This window comes from Phoxinus phoxinus (genome assembly GCF_949152265.1).
Source record: "Phoxinus phoxinus genome assembly, chromosome: 11".
Classification (NCBI taxonomy): domain Eukaryota; kingdom Metazoa; phylum Chordata; class Actinopteri; order Cypriniformes; family Leuciscidae; genus Phoxinus; species Phoxinus phoxinus.
This window is the reverse complement of record NC_136886.1, coordinates 23,784,651-23,810,314: the sequence shown is the minus strand read 5'-3', so window position 1 is coordinate 23,810,314 and position 25,664 is coordinate 23,784,651. Positions and strand designations below refer to the sequence as shown.

The following is a 25,664-nucleotide window of genomic DNA, read 5'->3' as shown; positions in this document are numbered from 1 at the left end:
GAAAACCAATATAGACCACTAACACCTGCTGACATTTCTTACATTTGTATGTTTTTTTTGTTGTTGTTTAACTCACCCAGACGTGCTGCAGGTCTTTGCTATTTACAGGATATAGAACACAGTTGGTTCCTACAAGTTTCACTGCACATTTGGTGTTAATGTTAGTCACAATGCCACACTGTTTATCCTGCAGGATTCAAAGAACAAATTAATAACCACACCTTATCAAGTACTCATACTGTCATCATAAAAAAAAAACATTTGAAGACGTCTATACTACAATCCTTTCTATATAACAGGACTTTGTATTAGTTCTAGGCATTCTAGTAAAGTCCAAGCCTCTGAGACACTTTCTCTATTATTCTGTACATTGTTTTGTCTTTAAATACAAGTGATAAAAATAGAACTTACATTTGAATTCATTCGCCGGACAAAGTCTCTAGGCACAATAGATCGATCTTCAAGTTTGAGCTACAAAATCAAGAGGAGAGAGAGATAGAGATAGAGATAGAGAGAGAGAGAGAATTATTGGTGAGCAGTTGGTAATAGCAATATCTCAAAGTCCAACATCTTTAACTCTATTTCCATTTACTCTTCTCCTAATCAGAACAGAAGATAATTTAACATTTTTCTTCACAGCATGACTCTGCAAAAAAAAAAAAAAAGATGACTGTTCCATGACCTCTGTGGCCCTGTCCTATTTGGGTATTTAAAAAGCCAGTCTAGTTTTGGAAAATCATATTCAGATTTAGATGAATGCTAACGTCTATTCATATTCTATTATAAATTGTTCTTTACAATATCTGCTGATCTGGAAATATTTCATATAATTTGGTTGTCAAAATCATAAAAATATGGTAGAAACAATGTAACAAATACCGGTAACAATCTGACCAAGTGTGTAATACATGAACATGAGAAAAACTGTAATTACTGGGTTAAACACTAAATCTGGATCCAGGACAGCTCTATCTGTTAATTGGGGCTTATCATACGATCGTGGTTGTATCTCTCTATTAGGGTTACTTGATCTTAGTGCTGCATTTGATACCATTGACAACAACATTCTTTTAAAGCTACACTGTGTAACTTTTTTAGTTTATTCTTAGCTAAAAACACTTAGGTCTTTCAAAAATATATGTGCTCATTAATGTATATTTACTTCGTTCAAGTAATAAAGTATTCTCGTGAGTGTATAATATGCCATTGAAAATACATACGGGTGAGGGGTTCGAATGCCGGTCGCCATGTTGCCCCTCCATCTTGAAAGTACATTAGCCAAAGAGGGACATACCCGTTAATTCAAGCTTCGCCTTTCGCGTTTTAACACTCGATGGGTGCCACGGTGCGTGTCGAATGTGAAGAGGGGGATTGCTTGAGACTGCTATATAAAAACCTGAAAGCCTTTTTGAAAGTCTGTTGCTGATGGAGGATCACTCTTATTCTCGAGGATATGTATCAGAGTCGCCAAGGAAGCGAAAAAGAGAATTAAGACGGCAACGCAACAGGCAAATCAACAAGACAAATGAGACGCGAGCACACACACACACACAAACTCTCCGCGAACATATCCATATGAGACGCGAGCACACACACACACACACACACACACAAACTCTCCGCGCACATATTCATATGAGACGCGAGCACACACACATAATACCTTAAAGATGTGGAAAAGTCGATCAAAAGTGTAGGTACATTTCTCCAGGCTCGATGCCAACAGCGCGCGATGCAGTATTTGCGGTAAAATAATTGCTGCAAAGACCGGTACCACGACAAATATGATGAAGACCTTGACAGTGCACGGAGTAAACATAAGAGCAGAAAAGTTGCTCCGTCTTCGACTGGTAAATGAAGAGATACCTTGTTGATCACTCTGACAGTGTTTATATTGCAATAAATAATAGCCTACTGAATGTACACTGGCGTTCAAAAATGTGTTGGTTAGTCAGAATTTTTCTTCAGTAAGGATGCATTAAAGTTATCAAAGGTGACATTAAAACGTGTGTAATGTTACAAAATATTTAGTTTTTAAATAAATGCTTTTCTTTTTAATTTTTTATTCATCAAAGAATCATGAAAAATTCTATCATAGTTACCTGAAAGCTGATGTTAGCAATGAAATGGTAAAAAAAAAATAACGAAAACAAAACTATTATTCATTTTACATAGATGTCATAACCTATATGTTAACTGACAAATTAAATTACTGCAAATTATAACAGTTTTCTAAAGTAACCTCATCACTTGAAGGAATACTCATGGACGAGGGCGAACTGGAAGCCATGTTAATCTTGGACTACATTGGCCACCGTAGGAGTTAAAACGAAATCGGAATTGAGAGGAACAGAAACTAATATTCACTGGATGGTCATATACCTTTTCACCGCTAGATGGAGGTAAAAATCCCACAGTGTAGCTTTAAATAAACTCGAAAATTATGTTGGCATTAGTGGAATTGCATTAGCCTGGTTTAAATCATACTTATCTGACCGTTATCAGTTTTTAATAGTAAATGAAGAAATGTTTTATTGATCAAAAGTTCAGTATGGAGTAGCCCAAGGCTCAGTACTAGGACAGTTGCTGTTCACTCTGTACATGCTACCCTTGGGAGATATCATTAGGAAGCATGGGATTGGTTTTCACTGTTATGCCGATGATACTCAGCTCTATATCTCTTTGCGCCCCGATGAAACTTGCCAATTCAAGAAATTAATGGAATGCATAACTGATAGGGCTGCAAATTAATTTAATTTCGATTTCGGCTCCCAACGATCACCGAAATAGTACAATCGAGTAAAAACTATTATTTTGCCATGTTCTGTTGTGCAAGAACACTCTTATTTTGTCTTGTGTTCTAAATGATACGCGCACAACCTCTCTCAGCTTGAATGTTTAAACTGATAAGACTTAAAAAGAAGCGAAAATTATCAACTTTAGTTACAATGCTGGCCTGATTGTGCAAGTGATAATTCCGTCATGTCCCGACTCCTAAACGCGAGTGTAATTTCGACGCTTGCCTTTTCCAACCCATTTTGAGAGACAGAGAGAGAGAGAAGACGCAGCACCGCTTCACGCGGTTTGTGAAACTGCATCTTGGAGAAAGTTTAAAAATTATTGATTTGATTTTATAATCTCTCTGGATTAATTTAGGCTACTCATACAATATACTTGCTAAAGTGAATCAATATTTGCGAGGGAATTTCCCGCGTTATAAGTGGTAGACCTGCAGGAATTATTAAAATACTTATTGAAGTAGTATCTGTTATATTATTTATTTTAATAGTTCAAAAAGTACAATAAATGTTAACATTTTGATTTTTAAAGAATTGTTGAAAGGTGTCTTTTTAATAAATGCAACACGTTCCCAAAGTCATGTGAAATAATTGTGTTACATAATAGTGATTTCAATACTGACCAAAATAATCGTGATTATGATTTTTTCCATAATCGAGCAGCCCTTATAGCTGATATAAAAATGTGGATAATTAGCAATTTCCTATTACTTAATTCTGAAAAAACAGTTTCAAATGATTGGACCAAAAACCTCCGCACGTAATAACCTAGAATACTGTCTAACACTTGATGGCTGCCCTATCAAGTCTTTGTCGTTGGTTAGGAACTTGGGTGTGCTCTTTGATACCAATCTTTAATTTGAAAGCCACCGCATTCTTCCATCTTAAAAATATATTAAAATTACAAACATTTATTTTCAATGAAAAATGCAGAACAGTTAGTTAATGCGTTCATGACCTCAAGGCTAGATTATTGTAATGCTCTACTGGGTGGTTGCCCTGCACGCATAATAAACAAAAACGCATAATAAACGAACCACAGCTGGTCCAAAACGCAGCAGCTCGAGTTCTTACTAGAACCAGGAAGTAGGACCATATTAGCCTGGTTTTGTCAACACTGCATTGGCTCCCTATTAAACATTGTAAGTAATCAGCAATATTTAAAAATGTATATGAAGTATTTAAATGGTTTAGCTCCCCAGTAGTTGAGCGAGTTCTTAACGCATTATAGTCCTTCACGTCTATTGCGATCTCAAAACTCTGGGCAGTTGATAATACCTAGAATATCAAAATCGACTGCTGAAGGTAGATCATCAAACTCTGGAACAGTCTTCCTAACATTGTCCGGGAGGCAGACACACTCTTGTCAGTTTAAATCTAGACTAAAAACACATCTCTTTAACCGGGCAAACACATAGAAAATTATACATTCCTATTATTCAAATCAGTTAAATGATTATTAGGCTGCATAAATTAGGTCAGCCGGAACCGTGGAAACTTCCTATAACACCCGATGTACTCATTACATCATAAGAAGAATGGCATCTACACTGACGTTAGTCTTTCTGCTTATTCCGAGGTTTACTGTAATCAGCTGGATTCAGGCCGTATCCAGGCCAGATGGAGGACCTGCACCTAGACACGACCACAACGCATTATGTAGTCATTCGGATGCGGGCCGTATCCAGACCAGATGGAGGACCTGCACCTAGACACGACCACAACGCATCCCTGAAGTGTCAACAGAGATTGTGTCAACTAGAGATTGACTTTCATCGAAGGCCTCATTGACACGACAGTCATGAGCACTGATCCTCAACAAACCCGTCTCAGTCCTGGTGTGATGACTCTGATCTTAAACCAGATGGAACTGGATAATATTCTGATTGTTCCAAAAACCAATCGGACTTCTGCCGGATTCTGCCTGAATCATAATTATCAGGGGCCATATTCACAAAGAATTTTAAGGCTAAAAGTAGCTCCTAACTGGCGAATTTAAGAGCAACTCCTAAAAATAATGGGCGTGTCACTCCTAAATTTAGGACTCCTCATTTTTTTCACTAAGAGTAATTCACGAAGCATTTTAGCCCTAAAAGTAGCACCTAAGTCTGGGACAGCTTAAAAGAAGTCGAGAGGACTCCTAACTCACTAAGACCTATTCACAACGGGTCTTAAAATCGCCGCGCGACACAGTTTGTGGAGACACTCAATGACACGGAGTTATTACAAAGATACCGCCTTAACCGTGAGGGAATACTGATTGTTGTGGATCTTGTGAGGGATGCAATAACAGCGCCAACTAATCGCAACAACCCAATCAGTGCCAAATTAAAATGTTTGATAACACTTCGCTACCTGGCAACGGGGAAAATGCAATTGTGTAATGCCGACGATCTAGCGATATCCCAGCCATCGGTAAGCAGATCCATCCACCAAACCATCAATGCACTCTGTAAACCCCATATTATTCGACAGTTCATAAGTTTTCCTTTGGACATTCGCCAACTCCAAAGAAACAGAGCCAGCTTTATGGATATTGCCGGTGTGCCCGGAGTGGTCGCTGCTATAGACGGGCGGGGACACATTAAAATAATTGCACCACGTCAGGATGAGGACGTGTTTGTGAATAGAAAGAAAACCCACTCCATCAATACCCAGATTGTGTTCGATGCAAACTTCACAATTCTCGATGTTGTATCCCAGTGCCGAATTTCCTTTTATTATGTTTTTTTGTTTGTTTTGTTTTTTGTTTTTTTAGCACCAACTGGGCCAGCAGCAGTAACTGATCCTTCGTCCATTTGGGCTTTCTTTTCCGTTTTGGCAAGTTCATAATCCACCGTCATTCAACTATTACATTACTTCAATAGGAGCAATATTTCCTTGATTTAAGTAGTCTATTTAGGCTAATAGGATGTCAATTAACCAAGCAAGTGTTAATGCTGTGCCGTTTTTCATTATTAGGCAAGTGGTTTTCATTAGGGTATTAGGCTACCTTAATTTAATTTAATTCACAACTTTTCTCTCTCTCTGTCTTTTTAGAATTACACTTCACTGGGGCGTGCACAAACATGTAATTATAATGCATTTCAATGACATTATTATTATTATTTTGTGTAGGACACAGACATATTTAGATGTCGTAATTCCATGATTTGGTGCGTCTGTGTTATGGTTCGCATGATGGCCCTGTCATCTAACAACCAATCACCGTGATCATTGCGAGGAAGCTCGTGCATGAGAATTGACGTCATCCATAGCAACGAAGACTCACTCTTAGTTTAGGAGTTGTCATTTTTCCTTACTAAGAGTAGGTCTGAAAGGCGTTGTGAATAACTTTTAAGAGAACACTCCTAGCTAAAATCTTTTAGTGCGATTTAGGAGTACTCCTAGTGGTAAGATAAAATTCTTTGTGAATACAGCCCCAGGACTCCAGACTAACTTTTTGCCTTGGTTGCACTGGTTCGCCTAACTTTTTTATTTAGGTGCACCAGCACAAAATTTGGGAGCACCCAAATTTTTCCTCTGCTCGCATCACCTTCAACGCCACAATTTCAAGGACACCTTTTTATCACGCTCTAAATACATTCATTTATATTATTTCAATTACTTTAAACAAGAATAAGGTGTAGGTAAATACTTTTTTTATTTAAAGCGCAATTATACTGTATATAAAAAATATATATATAAAAAAAAAAAGTTCTTCACTGAGCTGTCAAAGTCAGGACCAAGTGCAGATCTAATAGGCTACGGATGCACCATATTTTCTCCCAACTATTTCCAGAACTACGTCCATTTAAGACATAAACTGTTTTTAGTGAATCTCCAAGCCGGTAATTTTGACATACTTGTGTGTACATTTGATCGTTTGCCCGTTGCACATGAAACCCAAAGTATAATTTGCTTGTCTTGTTCCGGTCTTTTTCGGAGCACGCACCGCCTTGTGAACAGCATCTCTTGCGCATATTTTTGGTCCCTTAAAGCTCTTTTTATTATTAAACGCATCCCGCAATTTAGCAACAGTACCTAGACTGCATTTTACAACAATCACCGATCATGCTGGTTCTGTCGTTAAGTTGGAGTTTTAGGGAGAAATGACAGCGTACTGCTGCGAAGGGAAGGAAGTTGCGCTAGACAGAATAGTTTTTAATGGTTTTACCTCAATATATTATTTTTATAATATTTGAAGCCGAAATCTAAAATAAAATCAGACTAATAATCACAGACCTAAAGTGTAACTAGGCTACGTTTGAATGTTTAGCTCTGTCCTCCGTCGTCACTCATTAAGCGGGGCTTTCGTGTTGTGCGAGCTGTGGCACCGCGTGAGAGATGAGTGCGAGTTCCCATGAGTGTGAGTTTCGTCAAAGGAGAACAAATGCTTAGTTCGTGGAGAGGCAGCGGATGGGAGGACGTTAGGTGCACCGGTGCGATCTAGGAAAAATTTTAGTCGTACCCTTACAAATTTGTCACACTCTATAGAGCCCTGATTATACACTGTTTGTTCAATATTGGCCAGAGAAGAACTGGCCTCTCGACTGAGCCTGGGTTCTCCCAAGGTTATTTTCTCCATTCTGCCAACTGATGGAGTTTTGGTTCCTTGCCACTGTCTCCTTTTTACATCTTTGTTGCCTTTGGCTTGGCTTGCTTAATTGGGGACATTGAATTTACAATTTTGGGGAGGGCCCATTCACTGGACCTTTTCAGGGGCCCAGTCATTTCTGTGGGCGGGCCTGAGAGGGGCTATAGATATATTATATACTAGATACTAGATATATACTAGATTAAAGATGCATCTCTTTAGCCAAGCATTCACATAATGCATCTCATACCTTTTATACTACAGTTAAATCAGATCAAATGCATTCATATCATGAACAGCAGCTACGCTAATTATTTCCCATCTGATTTAAAAAAAAAAAATATCGTTTCCCAGCACTTATATATATATATATATATATATATAAATGAACTAAATTAATAAAATAAAAGATTTCATCAGAAAAAAAAGTAATCTTATAACATTGCTTAAGCAATGCATTTATACAGGTACAAAATGTACTTCATTCTGAATGGTAAATGGTAAATGGACTGCATTTATATAGCGCTTTCACAGACCCAATGGCCTCCAAAGCGCTTTACAATATTGCCTCACAATCACCCATTCACTCACTCATTCGTACACCGACGGCGGTGTCAGCCATGCAAGGCGATCCAGCTCGTCGGGAGCAGCTGGGGTTAGGTGTCTTTTGCTCAAGGACACCTCGACACTTGGTCAGGTGGAACCGGGGATTGAACCATCAACCTTCCGGTTTGTAGACAATCTACATGAACCACTGAACCACTGCCGCCCCATGAAAGATGGAGGTCTTTTTCAGATGTTTCCCATATCAACCCCTTCATAAAAAATGAATTCCCTGACTTTCCGAATCGCCCAACAAAATCCCAGATATGTCATATTCTTTAAATAGCCCTAGACAAAAGGGGTACCGGTACATTGTCCACTTTATACAGACTGTTCTCTTCCATCACCACCTCCTCTCTCTCCTTTATTAATAAACAGTGGTAAAGACCTTACATTTGAAGAAGAGACTTGGAATCAGATCCTGCTCTGTGTCCATACTCCTCATTCAATTAAAATGTATTCATCATGTTTATTGGACAAAAGTTATGCTAGCAAAAAAATGTAACCGGGTAAACAGGGTATTGGTCCCCTTCGTGATCATTGCCATCAGGTCCCTGCTGATTTAATATGTTTTTTGTTATGCCCATCAATAACTTCTTTTTGACTATCAATTTTAAATTATTTCTACTCAGTGTCAAAGAAATAGATTGTGCCTTGTCCTCTGGTTGCACTTTTTGGACTCTCCCTAAATGTCAATGGCCTATCCGGATATACTGCAAACACTTTTGCATTCCTAACATTACTGGCTAGACACCACATTCTCCTGTTTATGGAAACCAAATTTCCCTCGATCTTTTGACGACTGGCTTCGAGATGCAATGAAAAAAAAAAATCAGGTATACGATTAAAGGCAACACTAGTATATTTTCAAACTGGGGACCAATTCATTATCTTTTTTTCTGAATTTTCTAGTACTGCTTCTACATCCTGTCAATTTAAACAATAAGATGTTATCATGATGGTGGCTCGAATCTGTTGAGACGTGTATGATTTTGTGTGCATGTATGTCTAAACACCTGTCTATGTATATACTTAATATTTGCAAATGCTTAACATGCACTCTATAGTTATGCATTGTTATTTTCCCCTTTGTATTTGGGGTTAGGGGTGGAGTGGAGTGGGAATAATATTTTCCCTATTTTCTTGTACCTGTATCCTGTTATTGTAAAGGTTTAATAAACAGATTGAGAAACAACAACAAAAGAAAAAAATAAGTATCTCAGTTTTTTTGTAAAGAAAAGACTAAATGCATTAAGAACCAAAGAGAAAGAGAGATGAGGTGAAACACAAAATGAATCAAGAATATTGAACACGAAAAGTATTCTGAATTAGGTAGGGAGAATATATAGTTGACAAAAACCAAAAGGTATCTTAAAATTAAACCTTTGAGACATACATCTAATACAATAGAAAAACAACAAGAATAAAAGCCAATATGGACAAAATTTGTTGAAAGATCTGAAAATGAGATCAGATAATTTTTAGAGCTTACATTTATTTAAATCTGAAATTGACACAGGGGAAACATGTTTATTGATCAATGTGCTGAAATGGTAATTTATAACAAAGCCACAGTACAGGGATTGCCCATTGTCTTATTGGGCAATCTATAGGGTTAGCCCCACCCCCACAGCTGAGTCAGGGGTGAGAAAGAGACAGAATGAGAGAAACAAAGGAAAGATGTCGTGAGACAAAAGACAGCTGGGACATTGCAACCTTCTTTTTGCGATCATGTATTCAGGATTCATGCTGTGTCCTGATGAGCTGCCATCCAGAAAAATCTCAGGGGACATGGATCTGGTCTCATTGTTTAAGCATCTGTAGCATTCATTCCAGAGATATTTTCACATTACAGACTCCAAATGGGACCAGTTTTACTCTGACTCATCAAACCAATTTAATTCAAATTATCCTTAAATCACATCCTGCAGTCCTTTACAGATGCAGTTTACCTCCATAGTAAAATAATACTGTAGCTGTGGTTCATATCAGGCCCTGGGCTCATTCTGTCTTGTGAGGGTAGGGTAGAATACTATTAATACCCATTTGTGATCTATGCAACATCCTTCTGTTCATGAAGTGTGGGGTGAGAACACTAGAAAGAGTGACTGAGTGACAATGGTGTTCTTTACAAATTTAGATACTAGACTTGAGCTGTCTTGGTTTGAGTGTATCCTGAAGACAGTTGCTTAAAGGACATACCGGTATGCTCACTTCTAGGGATGGAACTGTTATCGGTTTCATGATAAACCACGATAAAATGTCCTGACGGTTAGTATTATCGTTTAAAATTTAATTATCACGAAAACCGTGTTTGATTATCGTGAAAACCTGTCCAGGCAGCATCAGTCTGGCGCAGCCGCAGCGCAACGTTTTATCGTTATCGTTTAAAATTTTGTATAGTATTATTTATAATACTAGAATTATATAAAATATATATATATATATATTATCTATAATACTAAAATTATAGTATTAGTATAGTATAAAGTATAGTATTATCGTTTAAAATGTAATTATCAAAAACTGTTCAATCCTGTCCAGGCAGCATCAGTCTGGTGCTGGCGCGGCGCAACATTGTTTTTTTGTACGAGAAGACATGGCGGAAGGCAGTGACAGTGCTAGGAAGATTCATCCCCAAAAAATCCTCCCGCCGCAGCCGCAGCTTCTCAGTGACGTCCGATATGGTACGTGGGCTACTATTCTCTGTTATTGTTAAGCCCCACTATATAAAACTTGTTAAAATGTTTTCAGTGTGCGTATCAGTTCTTTTTGAACATTTTCATCTCATTTGAACAAAACCGTGATAATATTAATAATCGTGATAATTTTGGTCACTATAATCGTGATATTAAATTTTCATACCGTTACAACCCTACTCACTTCTATTGCAATAAGCAAAGGAATTTTATATTTTAAAAATCACATGCAAACCCATATATTTGGACACAGTGTTTACATAGAAGTTAGGCCAAACAATTATTTTGCTGAGGTTAGTTCCACACGAAAACAACCCCTAATCCAAAAATACTCTTTATATTCTACTGCTCTAGAAGTTTTGCCATTCACAACATGACTTTTCTAGAAAGAGCAATCCTGTTTTGTAAATCCTGCAAATTGTAAAAGCCTAGAACTAGTTGATTACAAATAGCTCCAGTTAGGCTCTGGCTCACAGCAGGAATTTCTTAAAGCACCGAGCAGTGCAGTACATGGTAATGCACAATCAGGTGGGACGTGGAGAGTAAAATGGGCAGTTATCCCAGCATTTCCAGCAATGTCTCTCACTTTCTCATCCACACATGCACACAAACAAACACACTGAAGAGAGCTGAATGGATCACTGACAGTACAAATTACAATAGTAAAAACAGATGGTACTCATTCCACACACACAAAAAAAGATATTTTCCTGATAATAAGTTTAATTCTTGTTGATTATTCTTTAATTTTGGGGGGAAAAGGTGCCACGTTATGTCATGTTAAAATGTCACATATTATGGTCCTAAATTTGTGAAAAATTTTCAGTAAAACAGGCTCATATTTTATTCAGTTTTCAGTAACCTTCAGTGCCCGAGCCCAAAACAAGGCTCAATTACAAAAATCAATAAGAATCTGCTCACTGTATGTTTGTTTAGACTTCATGTGCAAATGAACAAAATGCTGTACATGTACGTGTGCGTTGGAGCAAAGAAGGAGGGACTGCAGCAGAACACTGCAGCACTACAGGAGCCACGCCTTAAAAGGACACGCCCCTTCCCTGACCGTTTAAATGCCTTATTTCATTGATTAAAATCTTCCTGTCATGATGTTGATTTTGTAGTAAGCAATTAGTAGTGTTCAGCAGTTAAATACTACCTATTGCCAAACTGGGCCACTGGTTCACACTATAGAGACTAAGATTGTTCCAAAAATAAACAAAATACATACATCCACAGAACTGGGCTATATTATGATGCAAAACTTCTGAAAACAACCTGACCCCATACAAATGACCCTGAAAGATTGAGGATGTTAAACTTTTTTTTCTCAAGAACGTTGAGGATGCTGTCACTCTTTGTTTGTGAAAAGCTGGACTACATAGATCTTAATAGGGTATATGTCGAACGTCGCATTACGAAACCGGAAAACAGAACGCATCGCTTCCGGTTCAGGTCTTTTGTATGTGCTTCATGCATTTTTTTACTGTTTTACTCAAGATAACTTAAAAGGAGCGAGCAAAGATGATCATAACCAATGTCCCTCGCATGTGAAGATTGATATTTAAAAGTAAAAAAAAAAAAAATCTTCACACTAACATTAAGATATTTAAATAGAATAAAACGCCAATAACAAAGTGAGATAGGTAGGTTAGCTGATTACCTTAAAATTCCATAGATATCGGCGTCAGTTCATACGGCTGTTAACACTTTCTATGACAAGCGGATGCGATGAGACCAGGTTTCCGGTTTCGTCATGCGACGTTCGACATATACCCTATTCCAATAAAATAAACATATTCTAACAAGGAGAAAATTCAAGAAGTAAAAATAACACACTTTACAGTTTGTTAAAAATATATATTTTTGTTATTATTTTTGCCACTTTATTATTATTATTGGGTCAAAATGCCTGTCTTTGCAAGTATCCTATATACAGTAATTTTTACGTAAACAGTTGAGAAAAGAAAACGCATGTGTGACAGTATTGGGTCCGGTCAGCTCTTAAAATGACAGCAGCCTAATATTCCAGCTGTCTGCCATTCATGTTCATCAAACAAAAGAGAGAAAATCACTACCTGCTCTTGACTAAATCACTTTTTGTAACTTTAATAAGAACAAATTTATAATTAATTTACACAGTGATGACCACACAGTGTTTTTTATGCATTTACAATTTATGTATCATTTCTTATTTAACGCTTTAATTTAGGTTTATTTTAGTTTTGTTGCTTTTGCTTATATCTTGTAATTAGTTTATTTGTTCTTATTTTATCACTGATTGTTTACATGTCTTCAGTAAGCTTGTGGGGTTTTTTTTATTTAGTTTGGCTAGTTTCTTGTGACATTGGTGACAAAAATTATGAAATGTCTATGGTGTCAAACTTTCGATATTATTTAAAGCAAAAATGACTATATTGTGATATATATCATTATTGTGAAATAAAATTACTCCTATAGTGATATAACATTATGGTCATCTCGCCCACCCCTAATTCCTGGTTTAGAAAAAAAAAAAAAACATGGTGACACTTTTGCACACATCTTTCTAATACAAAGCTTAACTGACATGCACGTGGGTCCTTGGCAGGGTGTCCTAACCTGCTTGATCAGATCCACAATTACTATTACAGATTAACGATCTACACATGGACAAAAACTATTAAAAACCCAAGACAACCTTTGTTTTACGGGATTAAAAAAGGACCAACAAACACACTTTGAAAGTAAAATGAAAGGGGAAAAAACATCAGTGAGAGTCTAGGTTTCAAACTACAGTTACCGGTAAGTCAATTAAAGAGTTGGTGGCTTGGCAAATGGCAATAGAGCAAACCTCAAGCAGTCTCTGCTGCTAAACCTTTAAGACCTATGCAACAGAGAAAGCTCAGATATTAACATATTGGGCTATTAATATGATGGCATAATACTGCATTATTCCAAAGCAGAGATGGACATAATGATGGAATGGCCTATCATGACTGCACTTGATCTATACAAATAAATAATTCTGAAGAGTCTCAGCTACAAGGATAATATCACTACCAATATTTAATGTCGCTGATAATAGAGATATTATTTAGAAATTATATTGAAAAATGTATCTTTGGTGATATAATAAATACTGCAAACATCTCATGCACAGACTATTTTCCATCAATTTCCTCTTTGCAGCCATTTGATGAGTACAAGAAATAGGATGAAGCATACATAACAAAAATGCAATCCCTGATTTGAAATTACTCTGGTCAGAAACATCTGCTGAACAGATGAGACAGATGAGTAGAGCAGGACTCATCTGTGGAAGCAGACCGATCTTCCCGTGTACTAAGCCTTGTCATTCTGAGCCTGAACACTTAGAGAAAGGAAGAAAACTTTGCTTGGAAAGGAAGGAGATGCTAATTACTTATCAAGGACAAGCAAAGGCATCATTAGCATAACCAACATCTGTCCAAAAGCTCAGAAAAGAAATAAAGAGCTTCTGAACTGGATGGTTCTTCCTGCCCACTGGGTCCTTTTTCCCAGCAGACCACATGCTGACACATGCTTCTGGTCCCTGACAGCTTGAATGCTGCATCACAGACACCACATACCAAATAAAAGCATATAGTGCATATGCAGAAAAAGAAAAAATATGTCAGATAACAATACATTTCATACAATATTGCCCTTTGCTAGTGGTAAAGACAATGCAATATTACGGTAGTACATGCCACAATAAGAAGTAGGAATTTAAATAAACATGGAAAAGATCCTATAAGACTCCATATACAGTACTATTGTTAAAATATAAAATGATTCATGTTTTAATGTAAATGTGATTAGTCATGACGAGCATTGCTGTCTTTTCTGTGATGAGAAAGCTTAGCCTACTGTGTAGACCTATAATTAGGCCTACATTTATTTGTACAAAAAAAAAACTACCACCACCTTTTTCAAAATTAAGTAAAATTTCTAGTCATATGTATACTCTTTTATGTAAAAATAAAGTGCATCGTGTGCATCTTTTTCTGAGTTGGTTTTAAACAAATAATTCTGCACTGGCACTAGAAACATTAAGATATATTTATGTTAGTATGAAACCAACTACACAATCTGAATCTACAGATGTTGTTGGTTTAGTCAATTGTAGCTCACTCCAGTACTGGTAGGCCTTAACCATACATTGAAGGGTGGGGTGGTTATCAGCCTGACGGTATGTCTTTGTTAGGAACAACAGCTGTCCAGTGTTGTTTTCTCATTCACAGTGTTTTATTCTGAAACTACAGCTGAGAGCTGGAGAATAAAATGGTGAGTTCTAGCCAGGGCTGGTCCATGCTTTAACAGGGAACTGGCACAAAAATCTGAAAACCATTCTGCAAAATAAGACACTGAAGGTCCAGAAACATCAGAAGGCCTACCTGGCCATAATTATTGTGCACTGACATTATTGTGTAATGACATTGTTTACTGCTGGCTGAGTTGGAGATACAAACACTTTTTTATTGACCAGTGATTGGATACTGTCCACGCCTGAATAAAGGATAGGTTACACAAAAGATGATCAATGACTCGTTACAACAATCTAGAGATTAAAAACGTAACTGTTCACAGCCGGTCAGCTTAGTCCTGAACGCTTAATGTAATAAATTGTCTTGTTTAAGTGTTTTCATAAGTAACTGCGCCCTTTCGATAGGCTAGATAGATTCAGCGGCCGAATCCCTAAACCTTTGTGGGCTGCCTACGGCATTCTGGGGATCAACAATCAATCAAATTACATCATCCTGGTTATATTCTGAATAAAGTAAAAGACAATAAACGGATCTCGGCCTCGTTTAAATCGTTGCGACAGAGAGTGAGAGTGAAATATACGTTGTTGATCATTGTGGTTGGCTTTATGGAAGAACAATACGCACAAATCATCAGCGCCGTTCGGTTACGTTACCTGTGTTTCCCGAATATCCTGCTTCGTTCCTTCAGGATACCATTGAATCCGCACGAATTCTCTACCGAGAGGCCATGATCGTGTGTCCGCCGCACCGCTCTCGTTGTCAGAGTTACCGGGAGCGCCTCCACCTCTTCCACCGCAGCCACCACCTCCTCTACCTCCGCCATCACCGTCAATCTCGGAGTCCGAATCTTCTAAATCCTCCTCGCCGTGAATCATCCGTACGAGCCCAAAACGCATCGCCCCGCGGTGTTTTCCAGAGACCAGGTCATGCGTAAACAGGAGCCGCTGTGTTCCGCCTGCCGTGGGAGAGTGTATGCCGGACGGAGGCTCGGAGCTCGGGCTCATGGCCGGAGAAAGCGCTGCTGTGGCGGGTTCCGCCATCTCTGCTGCTGCTGAATGATGCGGGAGGAGAGGGATGGAGAAGTGAATAGAAACCTGTGAGCAGGAGCAGCACGTGTTTACGTCTGTACGTAGAGCGTAGCATGGAGGAAGGGTCACCTGTTGTTACCACTGTCCTCAATTACATCAGTGTCTTCAATAGCAAAGCACTCATACGTTTATTTTAAATAATTGCATTCAACAGAAAATACAACTGTTCAATGCAAATGTTTTGACGTCGCATTATAAAGCTCATCAGATTAACAATGTCCTCCAATAAGGGAGTCTTAAAGAGATAGTTCACCCATAAATGAAAATTGTATCACTCAAGTTGTTCCAAACCTGTATGAGTTTCTTTCTTGTGTTGAACACAAAATAAGATTTTTTAAAGAATGCTTGTAATAAAACAGTTGACGGTTGCCATTGACTTCATAGTAGGAAAAAAAACTATGGAAGTCAATGGCTGATCAACTGTCTGGTTACCAACATTCTTTAAAATATCTTATTTTGTGTTTAGCTTATGAAAGAAACTCATACAGGTTTGGAACAACATGAAGGTTAGTAAATCAAATGATGACCAAATTTACATTTTTGGGTGAACTGTCCCTTTAAGATTGGCTATAGAGTGGTAACAAAGTCCCTTTCAATAGTCTTTGGTTGTTGTATTAGTGGTAGTAGCAGTGCCATTGCGAGGGGCTGGGGCTTAAAGGGATAGTTCACTTTAAAATGAAAATTATGTCATCATTTACTCACCCTCAAGTTGTTTCAAACCTGTATGAATTTCTTTCTTCTGCTGAACACAAAGGAATATATTTTGAAGAATGTCAGTAACCAAACAGTTAACTGGTCCCATTGACTTCCATAGTAGGAAAAAAATATACTATAGAAGTCAATGGGACCTGCATGGTAACTGTTTGGTTACCGACATTCTTCAAAATATCTTCCTTTGTGTTCAGCAGAAGAAAGAAATTCATACAGGTTTGAAACAACTTGAGGGTGAGTATTCACCTTATTCCGCCCCGCCCACTTTTAATACTTCGCTCTTCCTTCTTCTTCTTCTTCTTCTTCTTCTTCTTCTTCTGGTGTTTACTGGCGGATTGGCAGACCAACATAAATGGTGCATTCCCGCCACCTACTGATCTGGAGTGTGGAGTATACTTGGTTTTGGAACAAAAATCTAATTTTATTTATTCCTGTTTTATTTAGATATTTAAATATTAATTCATGAATTCTTGATTGTCTGGACCCATTTCCTAACAATACTTTTATTGAAACTCCCATCCATCGTAACTCTTGAATTAACTGTTGTCTCTCCCTTTCATATGCAGCACATTCTAAAAGAATATGCAGCTGCACTGTTTCTAAATCCCTGCAATTATCACATTTTCCTGTATCATGCTTCCCTATTTTATAAAGACCATAATTTAATGCAGTATGACCAATTCTTAACCTTGTAATAATTACATATTTTTCCTATTTCCCTATCTTTTCCTCTCATTTCCAACCCGTTCCTGAATTTGATAAAGATGTCTTCCTTTAGTCACTATTCCATATCTTTTGCCATCTTTTACTAATTTCAATTGCTATTAATCTCTTGATTTCTGATTTACTTAGTGATACATTAATTTCTATTTGTGGATGATTTAATGCTTTCTTTGCCAACTGGTCTACCTCCTCATTACCATCCACACCCACATGTGCTGGCACCCAGAGAAAGAATACCAATACCCCTAACTGCCTTACTCAAAATAAACATTGCAAAACTTCAAATATTAAATATTGCCGAGATTTAGATTTTCCACTCATAAGACTAGTGAGAGCAGCCATTGAATCAGTACATATCACAGTTCTTGCTGGTTGAACTTCTTCAATCCACTGTAAAGCTAATATGATAGCTAGCAATTCAGTAGCCTAGTAAATACTGACACATGATCCGATATTCTTTTTGCAATTTTTATATTAAATGTAGGAATGAATACTGCTGCTGCAGTTCGACCAGACTCTGGTTCCTTTGTCCCATCTGTAAATACCTGTAATTCTGAATAATACTCTCGATTTACATACTGTTTAACTACTACCTCAGTTGATATGCTTATTGGTTTATTTATTTATTTATGTATTTGTAACGTTAAGTCAATTAATGGCATAGGATACATCCAAGGGGGAATTGCTGGTATTGGGCTATTAAATATTCTTTCAATCCCAAGCTGTTTGCCTCCTTCCCTACTACCCAACCAAAGCTTGCTATTTCTTTGTATTCATATTCCCAACATTCCTTCAGAAGTATTTTTACTGGATGACTTTCCAGATGTCCACATACACCAGACCAGTATATCATACTTCGCTCTTCCGCATTTTGTCATCCGACTTCCGCTAGCTAGTTCAGTAGTTAGAAGATTGTTTAAAGCTAGCTATAACTTTAGCGAAATGACAAATAACGTTAAAACCATTAATGTTTTAAATTGGGAGCACATAGAAAACTTCCTCCGACGATCAGGTGGTCTCATATTGTCCCATAGATCGTCATTGTTAACGTGGGTAGACGATGAAGTGGCCAGAGGTAACGTTAACCTATAGGGACATATTTAACTATAGAATAATTAGGGTTAAGGTCGGATAGGGTATTTTTTCCAATTTGGGTGGGATGTATTTCAAATATAATGATATAAATATAAAATATAAATGATTAAATAAGTTGTATAAAATCAGTTGTAAGAAGTGTTTGATGTTTTCAGGAAGCTAGAGACACATTCTACTGACCTTCATGTAGGCCTAGAGGTAATATTTCACCATTTAATTTTCATAAGTAATAAACCAAGATGAAATTCATTTGCAAACTTGACATGACTTATTCCTTCTAACCAGAATACTTAATTCCTTTCATTTTTACATTGAATCATTTAGCAGATGCTTTTATCCAAAGCGACTTACAAATTAACAGAAGCAGCTGTTCTATGACCCTTCCCAGTTTAGTCTAGCGCAGTACAGTTATAGATATAGAAAAGAGATGGTGTTAGTATTAAAGGGTCAAGTGTTATTGTGTTATATAAATAAATAAATGTATTGCATTTGATAAATGCTTATGAGGAATCTCAATATAATTATCAACAATTAGAGAGTAATATTTCAGATATCTAAAATGGCTTTCTTACCAGTAACAATAACACGCATGATATCAGAAATTAACTTTGTCACTAGTAGTGACAATCAAATTATCAATATCAAAAATTAAATTTTTTACTAGTAGCAATTCAATTGTTGATATCAAGAATAGACATTTGCACTTGCAATTACTGATTATATTACAAAAATATCCATATAGTAAGAATTGTATTTCTAATAAGTGAAATTGGAAACTAGTAAGAAATCAATTATTGATATCAACAATTGAATATGAATGGCAGCCTATGGTGACATTTAATTAGTGAAAAAACAATTACATATCATCAATACATATCGTTTTTACCAGCTGAAATATTAATTCTTGATATCATATTTTTATAATAAATTACTGATAGGTAACATCTGGTCACATTGTACAGGTTTATAAAAATAACTGTTTACAACAGGTAACATCTGATCACACTGTAAAGGTTTATTAAAATAACTGATCACAACAGGTTACATCTGATCACAGCTGTCGGTGTGTGAATTGGTAAGGTGCTCGGCAACTGAATGGAATGCATCCAATGTCAACCCTGTGTAGAGCTGACAAAGGTGGTCGAAATCAGGATGCACCGTTGTAACTGCTAATCACATATCTGTGGAGCACTTGGAAAATATGTTGATGCAGCAGTATAAAAGTTACTTTTTATAAAAATAAATAACTGAGCGCATGGGTGGTGCGTTAACAGGCTAGTGAGTTACTAGCAGGGGCGGACTGGCCATCTGTGTGATCTGGAGAATCACAGAACGGCCGGTTCTCCAGGACGGCCGGCGGGCCGGCCCGCCACGCACGCAGTCATCACCTGTTTTTTTCCCTGTTAACGCGGCCGCGGGTAAAAACGGAAAGAAAAGGGTGGGGCTGAGAAGGCGAGATAAAAAATTTTTTTGCGGAATTTAGATACTGAAGCCGCTAAATGTCTCAAATTAACTGAAATATTTAGCAGCACAGCCAGCAGCAGCAGCACCTCGCAGTTAAATATTAGCAGCAGTGAAGAAGTGAGCCAGACAGATATGCAGCAACATGCCACCAGTGATGATGAGGGACAGAAAGATGAGCTGGTTCCACAGGTAGATCCAGGGCAAGTAAGTATGGAACATGAGAGGAGAAAGAGAGTTACTTGCTATGGGATGATGTTAGGAAGTGATATTCAGGTTGATACATTTTAAATGATTACAGTAGTTAAAACAGCTAAACTTCAACATTTTAGCTGTAAAATGCCACATGCAGTAGCTCCTCAAAGCTTTTCTGTTAAACCTCAGGGGGCACCATGTCTTAGTCCGCACGTACAGTGGTGGCCTATATAAATCGGCAGGGTGGCATCAGGTCGGGAAACCTGTACGCCATAGCGAGAGACCTCCTCTTGAGTTCTCTGAGAGCGGCGCATATCCCCGGCATTCAGAATCTGGGTGCGGATATACTCTCACGGGGTAACACTCCCCTAGGCGAGTGGTCCCTGAACTCACAGACGGTCAGTCTGATATGGAGTGTGTTCAGCGAGGCCGAAGTCGACCTTTTTGTCTCGAAAACCAACACTCACTGCGCAGCGTTCTTCTCGAAGTGCAGGGATGCGTTGGCCCATCTCTGGCCCAGCCATCCCCTTTATGCGTTTGCCCCCCGTTTCAATGATCCCCCAGGTCATAGAATGGGTCAGAGAGAGCGGATTCCCAGTCCTTCTGGTGGCCCCGCTCTGGGAATCCAGACCGTGGTTTCCAGAGCTGGTTCAGTTATCGGAAAGAGTCCCCTGGCCTGTTCCGCTGAGGAAAGATCTCCTCACACAGGCAAAAGGGACGATATGGCATCCGCGACCCGACTTATGGGCCCTCCATGTTTGGCCCCTAAACGGGTATCCAGGGACCTTCCTGAGAAGTTATTGAACACTATCACTGAGGCTAGGGCCCCGTCTACAAGGCGTCTGTATACTCAGAAGTGGTCGGGGTTTTCCAGCTGGTGCTTGGAAAAGCTCTTTGATCCAGGGTCATGTGAGGTATCCGTGATACTCTCCTTCCTGCAAGAGCTGTTTGACGCGGGCCGTTCCCCGTCCACGCTAAAAGTATATGTGGCAGCCATTGCAGCTCATCATGCTCCAGTGGCTGGCCAGTCACTAGGAAGAAACGACCTAGTGGTACGGTTTTTAAAAGGAGCTAAGAGGATGAACCCCTCCAGACCTCCATTCGTGCCGCCTTGGGACCTCTCCACGGTCCTTAGGGCCCTGAAAAGTCCTCCTTTTGATCCGCTCCATTCGTTTGATCATAAACCTCTCTCGCTAAAGACTGCTCTCCTAATGGCACTAGCATCTAGACATGGCTATGTACCCAAAGTGCTCTCAACACCATATAGAGCACAGGATATCACGCTTTCCCCTTCTGCTGAGGATGGGGAGGTTAATTTGCTCTGCCCTGTCAGAGCACTGAGAATCTGGAGCGTTCTGCGTCGTTCAGACAATCAGAACAGCTCTTTGTCTGCTTTGGTGGCCGATCTAAGGGTTATCCAGTCACTAAGCAAAGACTGTCTAGATGGATAGTAGATGTCATATCTATGGCATATACCTCAGTGGGTCAGGTTTGCCCTATAGGTATCAAGGCTCATTCGACTAGAGGCACGGCCTCGTCTTAGGCTTGGTCCTCTGGGTTTCCCATTCAGGATATTTGTGATGCGGCCGGCTGGTCCTCGCCTTCCTCAAGTTTTCCTTCCTTGAAGTTTTATAATATGGAGGTACCTTCCCTGCAGGCGAAGGTATTTTCGGTATGATCAAGGCCTGACAGTGTCTGGTCTTGTCTACAAATTATGTCATTGTGCACAATCACATTACATCCTGAGCTGCAGCAGGCAACCATGCTACTTATAGTTGCAGTGTTAATATTCGAACTGTGTTTTTACAATGTTTAAAGTTGCTGACAATAATACATATTCTTATTAGAAATAAAACTGCCTCATTTTTGAGCTGTGCATAACTGTAGCTGAATAGTTAGGCCAACTACGCTACTGTATTTTCATTTTAGTCATTATGATGGTACTTGGAGAGCCAAATATTTTCTGAGGTGGTACTTGGTGTAAAAAGTTTGAGAACCACTGAGTTAAATGATTATTAGGCTGCATAGGTTAGCTCAGCCGGAACCAGGGACACTTCCTATAACACCCGATGTACTCGTTACATCATAAGAAGAATGGCATACGCTAATGTTAATCTTTCCATATATTCAGAGGTTTACTGAAGTCAGCCGGATCCGGGCCGTATCCAGATCAGGCGGTGAACCTGTGTGTGCACACGACCACAACGCATCCCTTAAGTGCCAGCCTCATTGGCCCTGTGAAAGGCCTCACACCTCAACAAACTCGTCGGATGACTCCGACCTCCAACCAGATGGAATTGGATAAATATTGTGAATGTTCTGATCCAATCTGACTTCTGACCTGTAATGTTGCCTGAATCATAATCATACACTGTTTGTTCATTGACCAGAGGAGAACTGGCCCCTGACTGAGCCTGGTTTCTCCCAAGGTGTTTTTCTCCAAGTTTTGGTTGCCACTGTTTTCTTTGCTTTTGTCTTGCAATATTATTGATCTGTGTTATGATGAGACACATTGTGTATGGTGTGTGTGTGTCTCTCTCTCTTTCTCCCCCCCCCGGTTTGATGTTCTTTTCTAATTTTCTTTTGTAAATCTTTCTGTAAACGGTTTTCTTTTCGCTCGTTATTATAATCATAGTAAATGTCACTATACTTCAGCACGTAGGGATTGGGGTGCCACTTTTTCTTTGTTGTGAACATTATGTTTTCTCTTGTTTTTGGCTAGTAAGGGAGTCAGTTCAGTATCTGTGTTTTGTTGAACGTTATATTTTTTCTTTGATAGGATAATAAGTTTTCTCTAAAAAAAGGTAGATTGAATTTTGATTTGATTTGATTAATTTGCTTCTTTTTGATGTCTTGTGCTGCTATTTACCAATTTGAACAACTTGTTTCAAAATAATAAAAAAGAAAGAAACAAGAAGTCTGTTGTAACAAAGTTATTTATGTTATTCTCCTGGACCCAACTGTGTTCCTTTCTTGAAAGAAATGATATCTGCGAGGATTTTCAGTCCGGATTTAGACCGTACCATAGTACCGAGACAGTTCTCGTTAGAGTCACAAATGATTTGCTCTTATCATCCGATCGTGGTTGTATCTCTTTATTAGTGTTACTTGATCTTAGTGCTGCATTTGACACTATTGACCACAACATCCTTTTAAATAGACTCGAACATTATGTTGGCATTAGTGGAATTGCACTAGCATGGTTTAAATTCTACTTATCTGACCGTTATCAGTTTGTAGCAGTAAATGAAGAGATGTCTTATTAATCACAAGTTCAGTATGGCGTACCACAAGGCTCAATACTAGGACCGCTGCTGTTCACTCTATACATGCTACCATTAGGAGATATCATTAGGAAACATGGAATTAGCTTTCACTGTTATGCCGACGATACTTAGCTGTATATTTCTTCAAAACCTAACGAAACTTACCAATTCACAAAATTGACGGAATGCATAGCTGATATAAAAAATCGGATGACTAGTAATTTCCTACTACTTAATTCTGAAAAAACAGAGATTCTAATTATTGGACAAAAAACTTCCACACGTAATAACCTAGAATACTGTCTAACACTTGATGGCTGCTCTGTTAAGTCTTTGTCGTCGGTTTGGAACCTGGGTGTGCTCTTTGATACCAATCTTTCATTTGAAAGTCACGTGTCTAGTATCTGTAAAAACGCATTTTTCCATCTTAAAAATATATCTAAATTACGCCATATGCTCTCATTGACAAATGCGGAACAATTAGTTAATGTGTTCATGAGCTCAAGGCTAGATTATTGTAATGCTCTACTGGGTGGTTGCCAGTAGAGCATTACTGATGACAGCGGGCAGAATGTCCGCGCTCGACCCCTCGACAGCGTTTAGGCGGGAGAGGGAGGGCTGGACGGGCTCCGTAGGGCATGGGCATTACAGTTACACACAAAACACCATCGGCCGTGGCCGGGACACCAGAAAATAATTTTTTAGATTTACCTGGGACGTCGTAAAAACGGCGTTTGTGTGCAGGCAAACAGGCCTTGATGCCGGTTTGGTGACTGCAGAATACACTGGCACGGTCGCGTGTGTTGGGACCGTGCGAGCGAAAAGTTTTGGTGAAAATCCGGCCGCAGCGGGATTTGAACACCGTCCCTTTGCGGCGACTGCTCAAAACTGAAGCAGCAGTACGCAACCTGGTCGAAATGGGGCTTTCCTGGACTCTGCAACTTCTTTGTGAAACTCAGGAAGAGAAGCGCGAGTCGTGAGGACCGTAACGTACATCCTCCTGCAGAAAGCAGCCATCCAGCCAGTAAGCGCAGGCTCCACGGGCGCCGATCACTCGAGGCCGAGGCTTCGCGACGGCCTGCGTGAGCGATGCTGGCCTTTCTTCTTCGACGCTCGCGAGCGGCGGGGGTGGGGAGATCCTCGGAGCTCGCCCATCCCTCGCAACCCGAAGCGAGGAGAGAACAGCAGTCGTCCTCCACAGACGCGGCTTCACCTTCCTCGTCCATGACTGACGCGGCGGCATGCAGCGGCCTTTGTCCGTCAGTCAGAGAGTCCAGCGAAGCGGGCGGAGAAGCTGGCGGCAGCAGCGGCGAGCTCCTCGTGGTGGAGGGAGGTTCCGGGATCCGCTGAGCACGGCGCTTTTTACGGCGCGGCACTGCAGCGGGCGGTACGAGTCCCCATCTTTCAACAGAGCGTCGATCTCGACCATGTCGTCGACGGAAGCGGCGGCAAGCTGCGGTCGCTGTCCGTCGGGGATCGACGATGAAGAAGCCGGAGATGAAGCTTGCGGGCGCACCGGCGAGCTTTGATGGCTGGGAGATGGTTCCGGGATCCGCTGAGCACGGCGCTTTTTACGGCGCGGCACTGCAGCGGGCGGTATGCAGGCAGGCATCTTGAAAAAGACGCTGCTCTTTTAGATACAAAGTGTGAGTCGCGCCGGCGAACTCACACACACACAATACAGTTTAGTTTGCAAGTGAAAGGATATAAGCGCCGGAACGCGCAGCTAGAAGGCGAAGAAGGCGGCGGTGCCAGCAGCTTCACGTCTCTCCCGCTGATGTGCTCTCTCGACGGCGCAGCTTCCAACTCGGATCAGCGATGAGGTGTCTTCGCTGAAGGATTAAAAATCAGAGTTCATAAGCCTGTGAGCGAAATATATGGCCCTCAGCCACGCCCGTTTCGGTGGGACGTGACGCAGGAGGGCGCGAAGCGCCCTCATTGGGTGTGACGTCACTCAAGGGCTCGCTCGATTGGCTTAAGCATTTGCCGCACAGCAGCCAATAGGCGCGCGAGCTGTCTCGCCTACGTCTGTATGCTATGGCAATGCGCTTTACATTGATACAAAATTAAGGATCATTTTTTGCTTCAGTATTCTCGTGGAAAAGGATTTTCCCCAATGCGTTGCTACGACAACGCAGTACGAGAGTATCTCTCGTAAGAGAACTACTTGTATTATTTTCATGT

At 39.6% G+C, this 25,664-nt stretch overlaps 1 protein-coding gene across 1 annotated transcript in view; it reads right to left on the bottom strand.

Moving 5' to 3' along the window:
• Positions 1 to 16,240, bottom strand: part of ube2o (ubiquitin-conjugating enzyme E2O) — a 46,768-nt gene extending 30,528 nt beyond the window's left edge. The window contains exons 1-3 of the mRNA XM_079629103.1: positions 15,595 to 16,240; positions 412 to 471; positions 77 to 187 (exon numbers count right to left, since the gene is read on the bottom strand). Of these exons, the coding sequence (XP_079485229.1) occupies positions 77 to 187; positions 412 to 471; positions 15,595 to 15,981 (558 nt within the window). The 5' untranslated portion in view covers positions 15,982 to 16,240. The remainder of the gene's footprint in view (positions 1 to 76; positions 188 to 411; positions 472 to 15,594) is intronic.
• Between the last annotated feature and the right edge of the window lie 9,424 nt (positions 16,241 to 25,664).